The sequence below is a fragment of the Agelaius tricolor genome, unplaced genomic scaffold (genome assembly GCF_023055355.1).
Source record: "Agelaius tricolor isolate 1412-34295 unplaced genomic scaffold, bAgeTri1.0.p SCAF_12, whole genome shotgun sequence".
Classification (NCBI taxonomy): domain Eukaryota; kingdom Metazoa; phylum Chordata; class Aves; order Passeriformes; family Icteridae; genus Agelaius; species Agelaius tricolor.
Genome location: NW_027269272.1, coordinates 6,696,930 through 6,717,031, shown reverse-complemented (window position 1 = coordinate 6,717,031; position 20,102 = coordinate 6,696,930). Strand labels below are relative to the sequence as shown.

Genomic DNA, 20,102 nt, shown 5'->3' with positions numbered 1-20,102 from the left:
GGTCAGTTTTTGTTCCCCCTGCCATCTTGAGACACAAATAAAGCTTAGAGAGAGGGCTTGTGGAAGTGAGTCTTTGAGACAAGGAGCAGGGACCGCGTTCATAGTTCAGAGTTCTGAGAACTTTACCTGCAGAGAGGTTTTACCCAAGTGTCTGTTTGTGTGCTTGTGCCTATTTGTGAGCATCAAATGTGTGGTTCCATGAACAGTGTCTGTACTTTGGTATTCTTGACCCTGTTTGGTAGTTGTTTTCTTTAGTCACTAAACTCTCTGGGATGCTTCCTTATCCTGCCATTGTAAGAAGTAACAAACTTGACTGGATCAGCTTGACCTGTGAAATGAAAGCTACTGCAGTGTATCGTCCTTGATCTGAAAAGTGGGATCTGAGAAAAAAGAACCCTTCTGCCAGGCACCAAAATAAACCAGGACTGTCTGTGCTGACAGACAATACTTGCTTTAGCCTTCAAGGTCCTTAGGCAAACAAAAGATCTGCCTTGCATCTGTGCTGCTCAGTCTGTGCTGATGCCCAGGGAGTGGGAGCCTGCTGGGCTCCACGGCTTGTGAGTGTTCCTGCAGGGAGGAGCTGCTGCCACCAGTTTTTGAGGGCAAAGACACTGAGCTGTTTAGGGGAGGACTTAAAATCTACTTTTATGTTGCATATGGAGCCTCTTGTCGCCAAGTACAAAAAGACCCCGAAGTTTTGCTGTGCTCCCAGCTTACCCTGGAGTAAGCCCTGTTAGCTTACATGTGGTGTTTATGCTTGCAGCTCCTGTCTGCAGCAGCCTGCATCCTCACAGAGAGTGCTGATCCTGGAATCTGGCTGCAGGTACTTAACCTGCTCACATGGGGTGCTAGGGCCAAAGGAATAATGTAGGAGTGAGCCTGCTACAGGTGGGCAGCCCTGTGAGTAATTCCTGCCACCCAGTCACTAAGGAGGGAATGTAGGAATAACCCATCTCTTTTGCATGGAAGATACAGCAGCTTTAGGAAGAGAATTCATATTGTATGGTCAATGAAACAGAGTGCAAAAACATAACAAGTTTATTTTCAATACAAGCTCAAACATAATATCTCTTGGGTCATGCTAACGCTCACAGGCATCTGAATCAGTTATGAAAATATTGCTCCATCTCAGGATGTGCAGTTGTGGTGGGATTCAGCAGAAGCCCCTCTTTGCCTTGTGCATGGAGGTGTTTTCCAAGAGTACAGCACCAAATGATTTGTTACATGATAATAATGTCACTCAGCCTGCTGTCCCATGTGACCCCATCAGTTTATAGCTGTAGTATTGCATAGACAGGTTGGAGGAAGGAGTGATTTCTGAGAACTTTACTCTCATTTTTACTTTAATTTTCCTTATGGAAACACCTATATGCTTCAGATGTAATTACAGCAGAAAAAGTCTCTACAATACTCTAATATAAAAAGGTAAAAATAATTTTGTTTATTGTATTTAAGAGTCAGTGTAAAAAGTATTTTTCCAGTATTATTGAAATCTGTAAGACAGTGAAGTGCACAAGGAAACTTCATGTTGTATCTTCTTCCTAACTCTTCTCTCTCCTCGGATGTATTTTGCAACTTGACTACAGTTATAATGAACGTTGGTTTAAATATCCTGAAGTTCCTCATGTCCAATGTTGCTGCTCAAAACCAGGGTACACTTTCTTCATCCTGCCCCACAACTAGGTGAATTCTTGGAGTAGCCCTCGTAAGACTTTTCTTATGGTCCGTAACTTGGAAACCAGCAATCCCTGCTGGCACAGAATGCCCTGCAGACAGTCAGTTGTATTCTTCTAAATATTTGTCTGGACAGCGTTACTGAAATGTAGGTGATGGTTTTATCTCATGTCTTCCACTGCTGCTCCTTTTTTTAACAGGATTTTCTGCTTCCTTGACCATCTTTGAACCTGCAGTCTGGCAAAAGCCTGCAAGTGTTGTCCTGCATTTGTTGAAAGAACAGATTTGGTTGAGAGAATGAGCAATCTCCTAAAGATGTGCTGGTTTGGGGCATGTTGGGGAGGTCAGTTCATGCAGGTGAGTGAAAGAACAAGGAGTGGGTGTTACTGGGTCTCAACTTCGTATTTGAGGACGTGCGAGTAGAAGCTGTGGTTGGCGTTCTCGTGCACCATCACAAACACCTCTCTGCACCCCGAGGTGTTGCAGGTTCCCTCCCAGCAGCCCTTGTTCTGGGTCAGAGGGTAGGTGTTCTCAGCCTGGACCAGCACCTTGGCGACGCCGTGCATTTTGAGTTTGAACTGCACGTTGCGGTTGGCCGGCAGCAGGCCCGAGAGCGGCTCCAGGATCTCGTAGTCTTGCAGCCACTTGCTGTAGCTCTGGGGGAAGGCTGGCCACTTCACCTCTGTGTTCAGGCACCTGATGAGGTAGTTGAAGATGTAATCGTAATTACCAGGGTCCGACTTCTTCTTGGAGTAGATTTTGAGCACGAAGTTCCCTGCGTGCGGGAGATGGACCTTCAGCTCGATCTGGTTCCTGCGGTGGATCTGCAGCACGTGCCGCCTGCCCATGTCCTCGCTGAGGCTGCTGCTGCCATCGGTGTGCAGCGAGGTCAGCACGCTGATGTCTTTGCTCAGGGTGAAGGTGAGGGAGCAGCGCCCGTCGTTGGTGTGCAGGATGGGCTGGCTGTGGGATGGCCGCAGGAAGCCCTGGCGCTCGGAGAACCAGCTGGGCCCCACGGGCTGGTGCAGCTCCTTGGGGAAGCGCATGGCCTTGTCCACGGACTCGCACTCCACCACGTACTCCAGCACGCACTTGTAGACGTCATCCGCAGCCTCAGCCTTGGAGGGCTTGGCAAAGATCTCCAGCTTGTGGCTCCCTGTCTGCTGTGGGTAGATATCCAGCTCCATTCCGTGTCGTTTCAAAGTCATCAAACCGTGTTCATCTGTTCCCTTCAGCTTAAACATAAATAACGTGCCAGAACGGCAGTCCACGGACACAGAGGCTTTTCCATTTACTGGGAAATACAAAAGAAAAGAGGCTGCATAGGAGTGTCAGTTTTTAACCCTAATGTACCCCCTGTTCTGAGAAGGTTAATCTGGCCCAGTAAATTGCTGTTTCTCTAGAAGTAAAACCAAGAGCTGCAACTGGCAGGTCACAGCTTGTCATCTGTCCGCTTAGACCAGTGTCCCTCAGAAAGAATGAGAGTGGCCTTTGTTTGGGAGACGTGCATTTATCCCGTTCTGATACACCCTGACATGGAGCTGTGGTCAGCTAGAATGTGAAAGCCTGTGTGAAATGTAACTGAAAGTACCATCAGGCCAGATTGGATGGGGTTTGGGGCAACCTGGTCTGGTAGAAGGTGTCCCTGCCCATGGTGGGGGGTTGGAATGAGATGGGCTCTAAGGTCCCTTCCAACTCAAACCATTATGGAATTCTGTGATCATGGAGAGCTGAATTAGAGGTGATTAGACCTGATTGCCAGCCCAGTAGCTGCTCCCAGGAGCTTCAAATTGCAGGAACTCTCCAGTATGTAGAATGAGATTAATCCACCTCCCTGTGAGCCTGTTCCCAAACAGCTTGAAGTCTTCATTACATTCTAAAATGTTGATGTCCATAAGTTTTGACTCTGTTTTTAGCATTCACAAATTAGCCATCCAGTTAAATTCCTGCAGCTCTTGATCCAAGGGAGGGGGGTTTAAATGTTCAGTTGTGGCACCTGAGTGGTTTTATGTTAAAAGAGCTGCTAGACTCACTCAGCATTGCCTGAGGAGGTGCACGGTGGTGTGTGTTGGGTGTGGGAAGATGCACATGTGGGAAGATGCACATGAGGGCAGATGCTCCATGGCCTCTCCGTTACCTGTTTGGATGATTGGGGTGTCCGGGCGGGCAGCCAGCAGCCCCAGCATGTAGAAGTTGCTGTTGTGCAGCATGTTGTTCTCAAACTCCTTGAGCGTCAGCGTGGGCTTAAGGAGCTGCCAGTTACTGTTGTCTGGGAAGTGATTGTTAATGAACAGGGCCGGGTGAGTCAGAAAGTAAAACTCATTGTACCTGGGAGAAGGGAGAAATTAGGGAAAATGAGTTATTACAAACAGGGAATTCTTCCCCCGCGCAGTGGTGGTGGTTTCAGCAGGAGGATGTTGGAGTGGTTTGAGCTGCTGATAAACTGAGATCCATGGGTTTGAAATTCCCCAGGCAGAGAAGAAACCTGAGCTTTGGTCTTCTGTTTCCAGGGCAAATGCTGAGCTTTAGGATAAACCCTGGGTATTTGCACTATTCCCTTGCACCCACAGGCTCCTGGAAAAAGAGGGAGTCACTGGGTGTTGAGTGCAATCAATTCACAAAAGCTGTGACTCGAGTGCCACAAACTATTGCCTAAACTGAAGATGTGACAAGCAAACCCAGCTGGCTTCTAGCAGTTTGTGACTTGCTGCTCAGGGCAACTACCTCTCTATAGGCTATGCTCCATGCCATGTACAGACAGCCTGGCTACCTTGCTCATGCCTTTGTGTAGGCACACAGTTTGTGGTAATTGAGAGTGGGGCTGAGCCTTAATGGGCTACAGCTGTGAGCAGCAGGTGAGCAGCACTGACAGCAATGAGCCATGGAGTGCCCAGGGGCACTGACCAACCACCAAAGGGAGCAGAGGGCACACAGGTGCAGTGCATCAACAGGAGGGGATAAAAGGCTGGGCTCAAGAACAAGAGGAGCAGACTCTTGCAGCCTTCTGAAGTGCCATGGTGTTACTGTTTATGGGCAGATGCCTGAAGCCTTCTGGTGAGGTAAGGTGTTACTGTGTTTGGGTGAGTGCTTGTATGGTGACACTCTGTGTATTGTGGCCCTTTTGACTGCAGCACATACTGTGACATCTGCTGTGACAGCTTTGGGTCTTCCTGTGGCCCCAAATGTGCCTGTTTGGTTTGCCAATCCCATCAGCTTTCCTTCTGCCTTTGTGGAGGGTTTGTGTGCTCAGATAGAGGAGGACATTTACCTGTAGGTGAACTTGGTGAAGGAATCATCCACAGACCCGCTCCCCCAGGTGCTGTCCAGTAAATGCCACCTTCCCTCAAGGTAGACAGCATTCCAGGCATGGTCAGAGTCCCCTGTGAAGGTCTGCCCTGTCTTGTACCCGTGTCCCTTGGCATGTCCTGAGAGCTTCTTGCACTGAATCCCTGCAAGACTGAAAGGAAATGATAAGCTGCAGCAGGAGAGTTCTGTGTTAAATCTGTCAGGTACTTCTGGGGAAGGAGAAAAGGTGATGATGCCTGAGGTGTTGGGTGGGGCTGTTTGTTTTTGTAGTCTTTGCACAGAGATTCTGAGAGCATCCTGCTGGAGGAAGGGCCTTTTCTCTCCCAGTTTTGCATATTCCCTGTCTTTTTGCCTGATGCACCATCCATTCAGCGCTGTTAGAGGATGACAAGATAAAGTGTGCTTAATTGCTCTCTATCTTGTTACTCAGTGGAATCCCTTTGCTGCTGTCCACAATTAGCCCATGTAATTATAAATTAAAAGCACAGGCTGTTCTCTCCCCCTGACAGTGGGCCTGGTGTTTGACACCAGCTAAGGAATCTCAGACCTCACGGGATTGTGGATGCTGATTTAGTTTCCTGACAGAATGAGCTTGTGCCTGCCCAGGGTAGAAATGATTAAAGAGTCTCTTTCTAAAAGCATGATGAATACCTGCGTGGATGTGTAAATAAGATTTAAATAAGCACTGTGTTAATAAGCTCTCTGCTGATGGATTCTAACATTGGCATCTTATTTCACCATTAATCTAAAATTGCTTCACTTGGAGCGTTGTCTTTTGTGTAGGACAGCATTGACATTTTTCTTCTTCATAGAGAAGTGTGTTAAATGGAACAACTACCTTAAGTAATAAAGTGTGCAGGCTTTCAGAGTGAGATTGTCTGCATAATGTGGGTTTAGCTCAGGAGAAAAGTGATATTTATGGGGAAGATAATTAGCATGGTTGTTAAGAAGTCGAGGCCTGATAACAGATACTGGCTGGTGACTGTCAGTGCAGTGGAGCTTGTAGGGAGGGCTGCTTTTCCCAGGGAGAGGATGCTGGTTTCCAGGGGAGGTGGGCACCTCAGCAAAGGAGAGGATGGAGCAGTGATGGCAGGCACTGCCTGTTCCATGAGTATCCAGAACAAACAGGCCAGGCTGGAAGGAATGCTATGAAGAAACCTGCTGCTGCAGGTGGTCTGGAAAGCCTTGCCAGCCTGCAGGCCCCTGTGAGTGAAGTTCTGACATGGAGCTGGGCAGTAAATCTGGAACAACTCCACTGACAAGACTGGTGAGAGCTTGGATTTGCATGATGTAACTGAGACTAGGAGCTGGCCTGGGAGCTTTAGTGAAGATTTGATCCTAGGAGTTTCAAGGAGCTCAGTACCAAATTCCCACTAATTTCATGGGGATTGGATCTAATCCTTCCAGGCTTCTCTAGACATTCTTGTTAGCTGGGATATTCAGAGGGAACATTAAGGGACAAGTTCTGCTCCCAGGGTGCTCTCAATTACAGTGAAGGTTGGCAAAGCAGCAAGAAGAGTTTGTGCTTGGATGTGTTCAAAGCTCTCAAAATAAAGACCAGAGCATTTAAACTGGTCTCTCTAGTAATGGGCAGACAAAAATCCAAGCTAAAACATCCAGTAAAGGAGCAATTCTGCATTGGTGAAAAGGGTGCTCATGTCTCTCATGTCAGTGACTTCATAGAGATAAATTAGGCAGGCAGAGATTGGGAAGATCTCCAGGACTGGTTGAAGTGGCAGTGTGAGGCTGAAGATGACCTAGATACAAAATGGACTGGAAGAAATGAATTAAGAAACAGTTGGCAATGTTTGCTTGGTGCAGCAAAGAGATTAAACACAAAATTGCTTTTCTGCCTCAAAAACCATAGGAAATAGTCTGGCTCTTACTACAGGTGTCACTGGAATTCAATGGCATCTTCTTCCCTTTGATTTTAGGTTGACTTTGATCATTTCATCTAAAAAAGGAGCAAATCTGGCTTCTCCAGAAGGGAACAGAATGATTTATGCTTGTGGTAGGTAGGTGTACGCCTCTGTGCCTGAAAAGAGGGAAAGCTACTGCCTAAAGCAGGAAATGGGAGAAGCAAGAGGATGTGAAATCTGGGATATTTACAGACTGCTTAGGAAGAAGGAGCAGCTAGCTAACTGATCAGATCCCCTTTAGGCAGTGAGGCCAGCTTTGCTCCCAGGGCTGCTGAAACCTCTCCTGGGAAAATAATTGTTGTGCCTTCATCGCTGACCCTGGTGAGCGAGGGTCTCCCTAATTCCAGGCTGTGAGGTTTGCCCTAAATTGGATTCATGAATTTGCAGTGCTTCACTTAGCCAGACTCTTCGAGTCTGCTTGTCAGCTGAGAAGCCAGTTCTTGATAAGTGCTGCTGAAACATTGGTCAGGAGCCTGTGTTTGCATTCCTTGCTATCACACCTGATGTTTGGAAAGTGATGCCTTATGGCCAGCTTCCCACTATCTGTGCCCACCTTGCCTCTGTGACAGGAATCTCAGCTAATGGGAGGAAGTCTGGCTGCCAAAGCTGTGCTCAGAGGTGACAGTGTTGTGTCTGCAACAGGAATTGTTCCCTCTGGCACTGGGACAAGTAGGACTCAATCAATGTCAGCCATTGCCTTCAGCAGGACTTTTGGGGTGACTGGCAAATTGGTTTGTTTGTTCAAGTTCCCTCACAGGAGCTAGGAAAAAAAGGCAGGTTAAAACACCTTTTCCCCCCCAAAACCTGGCTCTGAAAAGCCTTTCTGTAAGATGAGTGCTCTTGGCCTCCTGCCTTTCTGCTTAGACTCAGTGTAAGAGCAGAACAGAGCATGGGGAGAAGGGATGAGGGGATCTCTGTTCAAGAAAGGGGTGTTGTCTTTAAGTACAGTTTTTCACGACAGGAGCTAAACATTTTGCTAATATTTGACAATATAATAGTCTTGATGACTGGAGGTTTCCTGAATCACATAGTGACTAATCAGCCTGGAACTGAGGAATCGAGAGTAAATCAACAGAGCCTTTAAATAGTCAGAGATATCCTTGGAAAGATTAATGCTTTTAATGAACCAAGCATATGCTTTTTAATGAACAGATGCAAATTCCCCCCTTCTAACTGCTAATAACTGTTCCATAGGTTGCAGCTATAAATGCATATTCCACCAACCTATTTCTTTACTCTTTAGAAAACAAGATCCAATGTCACAGAATGGTTTGGGTTGGAATGGACCAAATGTATATTGTGGGATATGTTGTTGGCTGGAAGCATTTACCACTTCAGCATCTGGCACAGTATGCTGGGGTTTTTTTTAATCTCTCCTTTTCCCTGTAGATTTTGTCTGTTCCATGGTAAAAACCTTCTCAAATTCCTTTGGATTGTGTGGAAAGCCAATTGTTACTTACATGTGTGATTAATAATTAGTTTGTGATTTTTCCAAGGGAATGGAAGCCCCTTTTTGGGAGGGCCATCTTTCAAGCCCACCCTCTTAGGATTACTCTAGGAAGTCCCTTCCAATCTCCTCTCCCTGAGGTGTAAGGTCCAGTTTTCTCCTTTTGGTCAACCTTTCTGCCTAAGGCTGATCCCCAAACCTCCAAGAACCTTCACTGCTTTCCTTGCTGTGGATTTTGGGGGTTCTCTTTTCCTTAGGGATTGGGGCTGCATCCCTGTCTCCTTACCAAGGAAGGGGCTGCCTCTTAGAATGGCTTTGTGACTGCAAAGCCCTGCTCTGTGGGGAAGTTGAGGTGACTCAGCCCCAGTGAAGTCCATGAGATTTTGTTGGTGGAAGAAAGATTTTTAGTCATTAGATGCCAGTGGTAGGTACAAAATGGGAATGGCAGTATTGGCCTCCACAGTGCTGTACCTTGAGACTGGGCACAGAACAGATTGGAAAGTGCAAGGCAGTGTCCCTGGGGTGCTCCTGGAGGGGTCAGGGCATTCCAGAGGGTTTAGGGAAACTTCCTCCTGGGACTCTGCCTACCTCTTGCAAGGGACCACGCTGGAGACAGCACTCCTTGTTCAAGTCTTGCAATGCTTTTAACCTTCACATCCAGATACCCCAAGGAAAATCCTACTTCTTCTAATCAAATTATCTGCGTGTTTTCATCTGCCATTATGTTAATGCAATGCGAAGCTCAGCAGATGGCACCAAGTAAATTATGCTGGGGAGGGGGGTGGAGGGAGTGGAGGAGAGAGCAAAATTGACCTTTCTAGGACTTGCTGTTTTTCCACAGCATGGTTGGAAAGCTGAAGTTCCACATCCTGCTTAAAGTCATGTCAGTCAATGCAAAGGTAGACGGGATAGGCACGGAGGTGACAGGGAATGTTAACTGTCCACAGCATTGAATGTTTCTGAACTTCATTTACCTGCACATATGTTCAAAGAGCTCAGCATAGCCCTCACAAATGCTCTTGCCCATCTGAAGCACGTCTCTGGGCTTGCTGGACAGCTGGCTTTTGTTGTGGTAGCCCACGACGTCGTATTCTGGGGGAAGGAACACAGACAAGAGTTCATGCAGCAGCCTGAGACAAGGGGCTGATGGGCAGCAGGAGCAATGCTCAGGTTGCTTTTCATCTCTGTGAGCAGAGGGAAACAGGCAGTGGCTGTGCTGGGGAGGGTGGCCTGGACACTGCTGGGCAGAGGGACAGCTCTGTCTGTCCCTCATCACCCTTTGCTCTAAGCTTGGCCTGGGGGTCAGCAGTTGAATCCAAGTGGGAGGAAAACTTTGATTTTTGGACACAATGGGTATCCTCAAGTGGAGGATCTACAGTCTGAAGAGTTCCCAGTATAAACCAGAACATGGTGCATTTGGAGGAGTCAGATTGGTGTTACCTCAAAAGAAACAGCTGAGCCTTTTTCACTCTTTACAAGCAATTTATATTAAAAATACTTGAAAAGCAGCTTGTTGGGAAACACTTGAAGTGGTTTGTTGTGAGTCACAGAATTGTAGAATGGTTTGTGTTGGAAGGGGCATTAAAGGTAATCTCATTCCAATGCTCTGCCAGGGGCAGGGACACCTTCCATGAGACCAGGTTGCTCCAAGCCCTGTCCAGTCTGGTCATATCAATACCTGGAAGCTCTGGAGATCTTGATTTGCTGGAATGAGTACACAACAGCAGCACAGCAGGACTCCTTCAGACAGAGCTTGCAGAGCTGGTCTGGGGAGGTTAATTCAACACCACCAACCTTGGCCCTATCCATAACCCCTTTCTTAAAATACAGATGTATTTTTCTGACAAAGCTCTCAGGAATGCTGCATCAGCTGGTTCCCCCTGCCCTCAGTGCTGGGGCAGAGGAAGAAAAGCATCAGTAGGCTGTGTGTGCTTTGATGAAATGCTGCCACTGCTTGTCATTCATCCCAGGGGCTCGGCCAACATCCCCTCAGTGCTGCTCCAGGCACTGGGAAAGGCTGCCTGCTCCACCCTGCCTGCTCACTGACCACCAGCAAAGCTCCAGGGCACTTGGAAGGGTGCTGGCTCCATGGGCCTTTCTATTTGTGCTGCAAATGACAGCTGAAATAATCATTTCCTTTAGTACTGATGCATAGCAGCACATCACAGGCAGGAATTGAACAGAGTGGGAAGAGATGCCCAGAGAGCAGTGCTCTCACTTAAAATCCATCCAAGGAAGGAGTTTATGTCATCAGTGCAATTCCAGGATAGATACATTGCATTTTTGCCAGCAGATTTAAATTCCCAACTCTGTTTCTTTTCTGTGTGTGTAAATAGGGGTCAGTCTCACAGGAAGGAATGAGAGCCAGGGCCAAGGTGGTGTAAAAGATCTTGTGAGGAGATCCCAGCATAGCTGTCAGGGCCAGAGACATCCCCTGAACATTGAGGAGTATGGACTGACTCCAACCAGGCCTGGCCCAGGTAGTGTGGGCAGAAATGGGTTAACAGTGGAAAGACAGAACACCCAGGGCTGGGTGAGTCAAAGCCTGGCTTCAGGGCATGCAGTGAAATCAGCACTCTCCATATTTCAGGGCAAGACTAAAGCAGTTTGGGCCTGACCTAACCATGCTAACCCTGCAGCTGCTGATCTCAGTGGGTGTGAGATGAGGCCAGTGCTGCCCAAACTGCTCCTTTCCTCTCCATCACTTGGCCTTCACTGCAGCAGGGCCCCATCAGGAGCTGTAGGAGGTGAGGGAAAGGACATCTCTGCCTCTCTGCCCCCAAGACTTAATGGGAAATAAACATTTTTGCTTATGTTATGCAAAATGCCTCCATGTTGCATACCCAAGTTTTCCCCCAAAAGGGGCAAGAAGCCCCTTTTGATGTGCCAGAGGGGAGAGGCTACAAGTGCTGCCTCCTCCTCCCATCTCCTGGTTATTGTGTAACTCCAGCCTTTGGACTGAGTAGGAAAGGGCAGGGGAGCCTGAGTGGGTGCAGCTCTCTGGAGAGTTGGAAAGGTGTAGGAACTGCAATCATACAGGTGCCAGTGTGGGACATGGAGCTGGGCAAGGCAGCTGGATGGCTCCTGGTGGTACCTGTGTGACACTGGGACCCTCCCAGAGCAAAGGCACCAGCATCAGATTGTGCTGGAGGGGCTGTATCGGGCTGTGGGGACTTGGCACAGGATGGAGATCAAACTTAGAATGGTTTGAGTGGGAAGGGACCTTAAGGATCATCCCATTCCAAACTGCCTGCCATGGGCAGGGACACCTTCCACTAGACCAGGTTCCCTCTGAAATATGGATCATCACCTGCTCCCTGTTCACCCCCTCAAAACTGGGCCCTGGTGGTGTGGGGTGGCTCTGAAGGTGACAAGCAGAGCCCTGGTGTTGGGCAGCCTGACTTTTGCTCTGGCACTTGGATGGTAGGGACTTGTCTGGTCACACCTCAAATGGAGTTACAGGTTAATCATGGGCACACAAACCTGGTGGAGCCTGGCAGTGTGAGGAGAGAGACTGGGCAACAGAGCTGGTGAGAGACCCTCTGGATGCATTTCTGGATAAAAACCTCCAGAAAGCCTTCATTCCACTCCCCAAATGGAAATAACCCACAAATACCCAGTAAAATGCCATGGCAGTGGGACAGGGGTGAGGGTGACAGCCTTATCTTCAGTCAGAGACCTCAGCCTACCTATGTGATGGCAAATCCACATCCATATGGCTCGAACCTTCTCCAGGTCAGTCCGGGCTTGCTTCAGCAGGGCTTTGACCAGTTCCTCCACACTGTTTGTGACATTCACCTGTGTGTGGGGAGGGAGCATTGCAAGGTCATGGTGAAGATCTACCCTGTAGAGATCTCCTGTGGTAGATCTCCTGTCCTCCCCACCTCTTGTTCTTCTGAAGCCAGTGAGACCCCACCTGCCAGAGGCTGCTCTGCCTCCAGCTTCCTTAAAAATACAGCTGCAGTGCTGTAGGTCCATGTATTTTGGGTTATAGTTCCCAGAGTGGGATTTCTTTGCTAATGTTCAAAGGGAAAAGGTTTTTCACTTGTTTGGGAGATTCTAATGCCATTGCCCCATAGCTCAGCCTAAGCTGGTGCCGGTGCTGGGAGCCAGGTTTGTGGAATGTTGCTGCAGGGGAGCTGGGAGGAGGGCAGAGGCAAAAGCAAGACTTACTTTTAATGCATAGGCATCCAGCTTCTCTAATTGCTGCAGATCTACTGGCATGGATTTCAAAGAGGATTTGTCCCATGGATATGCTGGGAAGAAACAAGTTGTCATTGTTTTGGGAAGGGAGGGAGTGTTTTTCCTGGCAGTATGGTGGAACAAGGGGACAGAGCTCCTGCCTGGCCCATGGACACATCCATCAGCAGGCTCTTAGGGAGCAGAGGACACGAGGGCACCCACAGGAGGGCCCTGCCAGCTGCATGGAAAGCAGGAGCCATCCTGTCTAGACTGCTGGGATTTGTGCAGTGCTGGAGTGTGAGCTGCCCCTGCAACTTTGGCACTGCTTAACAGCATGGAAAATCCTGGGATATTGCATGGAGGGGCAGGAGAACAATGCACAAGTATCAGGGAAAATCTGTACTGTGCAAGCCTTAGAAAATATATGACTTCTTAAAAAACCCCAGCAATAAAGGGCTGGGTTTCTCTAGGAATGTTGTGTGGTAAAGGGCCACAATTCTGCAGGAATTCAGGCACATGAGGAATGTAACACTGGGAGCAGTTGGACTGAACCCACTGTTCAGAGCCTACCCTCTGCATCTTTGCAGGTTCTGAGGTCCTGGTTCTACTCAGTGTGAACAAAGGGTTAATAACTTGCCCTAATTAACCAGATAACTGATTTTTTAAAACAGTCTTGGAATGAGCTGGCACTGCTGTCTCCCATCAGTGGGCCATGGGGAATGGATGGACATATCCCTGTGCAGGCAGGCTCCTGTCTGCCAAAATCAGCGTGCAGGCACCTATTTCTTAACAGGCTGGTTTGTTTATCTGTATTTTTCCTGAAAAGAGGTACTACACTGACCTAAAGAAAGAGAAAGAAGATTTACACATTTAAAGGTTCCCACTCTCCACAGCTCTGAAAATTACTTCTTGTCTTTTTGGTTGGGGGATGGTCTTTTTTTAAAATGTGGTTATCAGGTTTTGTCTTTGCCAGGCTCTGTCTGCAGAGGCTCTGTGCAGGAGGGGGATCCACAGCACATCTGACAGTCCTGTGCCTGTTTGCCTTCCCTTGGGCATGTGTGGTGTTCCCAAAGCCACTCCCCTGTGCCACCCCAAAGATCAGGGCCTTGGGAAGCTGAGCCCTGCTGGTGCTGATGGGTGGTTACCATGGAGGTCCTTTGCTCCTGGTGGCCGTGGGGCCTCAGTCTTCTGGAAGCCTGCAAAGCAGAGAAGGAGAGGGAGGGAGGGAGGAGGTTGTTGCCCACAGAAAAAAAACCAACTAGAAATAAATTATTATGGTGAGCAGGATTGGGTGGGAAAAGCTGGAACTGAGGCTCTTCTTAGCCCATTCCCTTCTGTTTGGACATGGATTTTAGCATCCTGTTGAATGTGCTCCTGCAGAGCCCACATTCCCCAGCAGACAGGCATCTCCTGTTCTAGCCCGAGGGATGGGGACATCAAACCCCAGCCCACCATGGCCAAACCTCTCCAGGTGTGGAAGAAGGGAGTGCTGGGCTCCAGAGCTGTTGGATAACCCCAGTGGGAGCTCTGCAGCAGCTGGGGCCTTGCTGAGGGACCCTGGAGTGTCACCACCCACCTTATCCCAGGGCCAGAGGAGGAGGAGGAGACACCCAGAGCCCAAAAGCAGAAGGATTTTGCTCCTCAAGCCCCACTCATGGGCAGGGTCCAGCAGCAGGTGCCCTTCAGCAGCCTCCCCATGGGAATGGTGAGCCTGTCTCCTCCTGGGAGCAGCCTCCCACGGGAGGGAGAGCTTGGAGACACTGTGATAGAGCAGAGCTTGATAGAGCAGAGCCTCACCTTTGTTGTCGTGTCCTCTCAGCCTCTGGGAACCTGCAACAAGCCAGGCAGGGTTAGTGGGATCCCCTCAGCCCTGCCCAGGCTGCAGCATCCCCTGGAGCTCCCTGGCTCCAGGGAAGGGAGGATGGGCTGAGCCTCTGCCAGGGTTTAAATCTGGGCTGTACCTTTTCCCAAGGAGAGTCTCTTGATGAGCTGGGGGCTGGTGTCCTCGTGGTGAATCTCCACTGTCACTTGGGTTCCTGCAAGAAACAGTGATAAACCCCCTAAAAAGGGAAAACTAACCAGGATATGTATTGTATTTGCTGGGAATGCCCTGACAAAGGCAGGAATGGTGCATCTGACTCCATGTTCTCAGAAGGCTAATTTATTATTTTATAATACTATGTTATATTAAAAAACACTATGCTAACTATACTAAAGAATACAGAAAGGATACTTAAAGAATGCTAAAAAGATAATAATGAAAACTCGTGACTCTTTCCAGAGTCCTGACACAGCTTGGCCCTGATTGGCCAAAGAGTGAAAACAACTCACAGCAGAATGCAATGGAACACTCTCCAAACACATTCCAAAGGGGCAAAACAGAGGAGAAGCAAATGAGATAAGAACTGTTTTCCTTTTCTCTGAGGCTTCTCAGCTTCCCAGGAGAAAAATCCTGGGAGAAGGGATTTTTTCAGAGAATGTGAATGCCACAGGTATGGAGCAGAGGGCAGGAGTGTCTGCCGAGGCAGCTCTTAACTTTAGACAGAGCAGCAGCTCTGATGATAACCAAGGTTTATCACCATAATAAAGAGCTCTTGATGGAGCTACAGCAAGCAGAGAATCAATGCCTTGCATTGATTTTTCTTGGAATTAAACAGAGAAAGGCTTGAAGTGATGAAAATGGTTGGACTTGTGATACTAAAATGTCTGGCAAAGCCCATTGCCTGTAAGAGGCAGCGTCCTGGAGGAGCCAGCTGTGGTCCAGGCATGCCCTGATGCTCCAGAAAAACCTCCCCAGGAACCCTGGGCTCTGGTCTTTAAAGTTTCAGAGAGGCAAATACCAGAAAAAGAGTGAGGGAATCTCTTATAAAAACCACCTGAACTTTTTGACAGAGGCTGCATTTTTGGCAGGTATTTCAGAAGGGTTTGCAGCTCTTGAGGTTCCCTGGAGGAGCTCCATGTGCTCCTGGGCTTCTCTTTTGGATCAGGCAGAAGTTACTCGGGAGACTGAAGGTCAAGATGTTCATGCACCTCAGGGCTGCCATCCAGTCGTGCCTCCTACACCTACACCTCATGACATTTGGGCTTTTCCTTTAAAGTCAGCTCTTGGAACTGGCTAATTAAGTGGGAATCTACATTTTCATCAAAGATTAAGTTTTTCTGCTGGCTTTACCTTTAGAAAAGTGAAGTTTCTCCTGTGATTATGCAGAGAGATTTGATGTCCTTTAAGGCCCAAAATCAGAAAGCAAGAAAAACTGTATAAGCTGTAAAAACCTAAATCTCAGAGTTTGACTCCAGTTCTAGGGTGGTTGCAGATATCAGGGTGTCAGAACAGAGCTGGCTGGTGTATTTTGTCAGTTAATTCAAAGATAGAATGAAGTTGTTTCTCAAAGAGAAGGCTTTATGCAAATGGTTTGTTTTCCTTAAATTTTTTATATTTTCAGGTCCTTTTTATTGTTCAAAATTACTTTGCTTTTTTAGTGGCTTTTTGTCCCCAACTTTCACTTACTAAGTTTCCTCCCATAAATTAAAAATCTTTGTTTTCAAGAGACAAACTTACTAGTGATGAATGCCTTCTGCAGATGAGTTCAAAAGGCATTTAACAAATGAAAAATGTAATTCCAAAGGAATTTTTCAACGTGCTGTATCATTGCTTTAAAAACTGGTGGCTTGAAATGTTTGCTGGTACTTTTATGATCTTTTATTTAATTTTTCCTAATTGAGATATCCTTCATAAAGAATCATAGAATGGTTTGGGTTGGAAGGGACCTTAAAGATCCTCTTGCTCCAACTCCCTGCCACTAGACCAGTTTGCTCCAAGCTCAGAGAGGCACTTGCTGCTCTCCTTGTGTTTTGAGGCAAGTAAGTGCTTTGAGGGGCAGCTGTCCCAGGGTGGGATATTTTCTCTTTTGGGACATTCTGAGGTTATTTTACTGGAGAAAAAGCTTGTTGGGAGCTCAGTGAAGCCCTGCTCTGTCTCTTGTCTCCCCACTTACCTTTGTCAGGGCCCGCAGTGATGGGCGGTGTCTGCTCACAGGGATCTGTGGGGCCACGCCGGCCTGGGGGCACAACAGGGAACAGCTCAGTGCCTTGGAGAGAGCCAAACAGCCAGCAAGGACGGGGTTAAATCTGCCCTGCTCAGCTTTCAGGTGAGGAACACTCAGGAAGCTCAATGGGTGCTGGTGCCTGAGCCCTCAGCAGAGGGAGGGATGCTCCAGCCCAGCCTGCTGCTGCTGCCCAGGGCAGTTTGGAGAGGTGGGTGGGACACAAGGGCAGTGCTGGGGGCTTGGAGGAAAAGTGGGAACTTTGGTGTGGCTGTCAGCAGCTCATCCTCACCTCTCCCTGCCGGGAGAGCCCGGCTGTGTTGGAGCTGGAGTGCTGGGGCAGAGGGAGGTGTGGGCAGCCCTTGGTGTGCCCAGGGCTCACACAGGGGGAGGCAGCAACGCCAGGGGACACTGAGCCCTCGCTCCAGGCTCTGCTGGGGGGTGGCCAAGGTGATCTCTCACTCTTTTTCCAAGTGCCCTGGGATCCCCATCCCACCAGGAGCCGGGGGGAGCCTGGATCTCACAGCTTGTCCGAGGCCATTTGTGCCATGTGGCCATGACAAGGACCAGTCCCCAGAGCAACGAGAGTGGGGCCACAGCCTCTTTGACTCAGTGGGGCTGGGCATTATATAAGCTTGCAAATATTGTGGCAGCAGCAGGGGTGTCAGAGGCCTCATAGGGACACTAACAGGGCTGGTGAAAGGGCAATTCATTAACCCTTGTGGTGCCAGAGGAGCCAAAGCTCTGCCTGCTCCTCTGGAACCTGAATTCCCCCCTCCCAGGTGTTGAAATTGTGCTTAAGGTAGACCTGCAAGGGAAGGATTCCCATGTGCATGCTAAATACCCCTGCCAGTAATTCAGGGTGGGAAATGATCAATACCAGCCTCTTACTCACTCTTGGAGGAGGCTGACTCTGCAGCTCTGATTGCAGAACCTCTTGAGCATGACAGAGGGAGAGAAAGCAGGATATTTATCTGCTTCCTGGAGTGGAGGCTTTTGTTATCTGCTTTGTAAAGAAAGCCCCAAAGTAGTGCCTTGCCATGAAATACTCTTTGCTCCCAGACTATGTGCAGCCTCCAGCCACCACTGATTACAGAGGGACTTGGATCAGGGCTCCTGCCAGGCATCCTGCTGGGAGCAGCCTTGGCTTTTGCATGCTGCTATTGCTTGACCTGTGGAAGCAAAGTTCCTCCTTGATGTAACTGAAATCCACTGTCTGGTGCCATGAGAATTACCTGTGTCTTGCTCTACCTTTGCCCTTGCCTTTCTCTGCTAAGCCATGGCAGGCTTAGACTGCCAGGAAAACAAGAGGGATGATCTGAGTCCCTTCCCTGGGAGCTGCTCCACAGTTCTGGGGTCACCTTCTCAGATGTTCCCCCTCAACTATTTTAGGGCAGAACCCTGGGAGTTAGCAGTGGAACATCGAGAACTAGAATCCACATCATCGGTCAGCAGTCCCACCTGCCTTGTGCTCAGTCTCTGAGGGGGGGAGACGAAGAAAGGACTGGTTGAAAGAAGGTTGAAAAGGTTCTTTGCATCCCCCAGACCCTCCTTTAAGCTGTGTGAGTGCTGGGGAAGTCTCTGGAAGCTCTAGCTGCAGCCTGAGCATTTGGGGACACTGAATTTCCCCTGCCATCAGCTGGCTGTGAAATGTAAGAGCTCTGTGCACTTGTAATCCAACCGAGCTCCGTGGAAGGAGAATCCCTGCAGAGGGATGGAGGTGTGGGGGCTCGGCAGTGCCACCCCTGCATCCTGGCCATGGGGCATGGGGAGCACACGGGGAGGGGAAGCTTGCCAGGCCCTCCATGTACCTCCCCTGAGAGCACTGGAGAGGGATGGGTTGTGTGAAGCACATCTCTGCTGGAGAGACCCAGTTTGGAGCTTTGGGTTGTGTGCTGGGGCTGGTTTCTCACAGAGGGAGAGGGTGACCTACCATTCAGTCCTGTGCCCTGAGGTGGCTGTGATCTGCTGTTTCCATTGCCATCACCCTTGGAACCTGTAAGAGAGAAATGGGAGATTGGAAAGGATCCTCCTGGACTGAAGTGTTGGAGCTGCCTGAAGGCCAAACACCCCAAACCCTTTCATGCAACCCATTAACCCAGCTGGTGCCAGGTGTCACCACCTTCTGTCTCATCTGCAGCCTTGGCTTGCAGTTCTTGTTGCTAAAGTATGAAATACCAGGGGGCAGAAAGTGCAATAGTCCAGGCCTAAGCTGCTTTGGTGGGATTTGCTCTGATTTGAGCAGGTGCTGAATGCTGTGCTTGATGGAGCATGGACACCACTTCGTGATAGCTCTGCCTATAGTTGTTAGCCTGGGACTGCTTGTCTGAAAATTCAGCTTCTCTCCCAGGTTTTAGAGCAGGAATACTCCTTTTCCTCCCTTTACTTCTGCAGGGAGGCTCCCCTTGCAATTGCAGAGCACAGCTGTAGCTTTTTAGAAGACCCTCTGCTGTACAGGGAGTTGGGCCAGGGACACTGTCCCAAACTGTAGCTATAAATGGCTCAGGACAGTGAGCCTCGGAGACAAAGCCTGGGCACGCTGCAAGCAAAACACTTCTGCTCCTGTACTCCAGGGCACTGAGTGCTGGAAAGTGCCGAGCCCTCTCCCTGCTCCCTTTGCACAGCCCAGAGAGCCCGTGGGGCACCTCGCGGCTGGCGCAGGACACAGCAAGGTGCAAAGCCAGCCCTGGGGTTGGTGTCCCCGTGTGTCCCCTCCCGGGGCTGCACGCCCTGCAGCCGGACAGGCTGCACTCGGAGCGGGGCTCCAGCCGGGCTCTGCTGCACCAGCAGGGACACGCTGGGCTTCTGCAAAAAGTTGGCATTTTGGAGTTTGGCATCAAGTGTGCAAAGAGCAGAAGGAAGCCCAAATCCTGCTCCGGAGCTGCTGCTTCTCTTCTCCGTGTGCAGCCCTGCCCTGCCCTCCCTCGCCCGCTGCAGGCGCGGTGTTACCTGCGCCTCGGCCGCCTTCCGTCTGCCCCTCTCGCTGCCCTTTCTCCTTGCTCGCTGCCTCCTCGGGGCGCACAATAAGCAGCAGATTGATGGTGACTGCACTGGCATCTGTCTTAAAGTCCATGGTACCCATCAGCGCATGGCCGGGGCGCCGGTGCTGCCGCCGCTGCGCCGCGGAGCAGCCGCGAGTGCTGCCCAGCCCTGGCACGGCGAGCGCGCTCCCGCCCAGCGCAGCCCCGGCCCTGCCAGCTGCACCATCGGGGCTCTGCCAAAGCCGACCCTAATGAAGAGGTTACAAGTCACCTTTGAAAGGAAATCCCAGGAGGGATCCGTTTCCTAAAGCAGAGGAAGGAGCTGCGTTTCGGGCGGGGGGGGGGGTCTGGTTTCAGAGCGTGCCCCCGGCTCCCTCCCTTCTCTCTGCCCTTTTCAGCTTGAAGCACTTGTCTACACTCAAATCCCCCAGCACCACTGTTCGCTGGGGGGGATTCGCTTCCCGGCGCTGGCACAAATCCTTAAAAGGCTTTCTCTTTGGATCCTGTCCCCCGGCAGAACTCAGAGGATGCTTAGGAGCGTAAATAATAA

At 49.6% G+C, this 20,102-nt stretch overlaps 1 protein-coding gene across 1 annotated transcript; it reads right to left on the bottom strand.

Moving 5' to 3' along the window:
* Positions 1 to 1,648: 1,648 nt before the first annotated feature.
* On the bottom strand, positions 1,649 to 19,715 carry KY (kyphoscoliosis peptidase). The gene is made up of 12 exons (XM_071437042.1): positions 19,521 to 19,715; positions 18,505 to 18,567; positions 16,524 to 16,586; positions 14,490 to 14,564; positions 14,326 to 14,358; positions 13,674 to 13,724; positions 12,520 to 12,602; positions 12,036 to 12,144; positions 9,321 to 9,438; positions 4,943 to 5,131; positions 3,812 to 4,002; positions 1,649 to 2,968 (listed from the first exon to the last, which is right to left on the bottom strand). The coding sequence occupies exons 1-12, from the start codon at positions 19,651 to 19,653 to the stop codon at positions 2,058 to 2,060; spliced, it is 2,019 nt and encodes a 672-aa protein (XP_071293143.1). The 5' UTR covers positions 19,654 to 19,715; the 3' UTR covers positions 1,649 to 2,057.
* Positions 19,716 to 20,102: the final 387 nt, after the last annotated feature.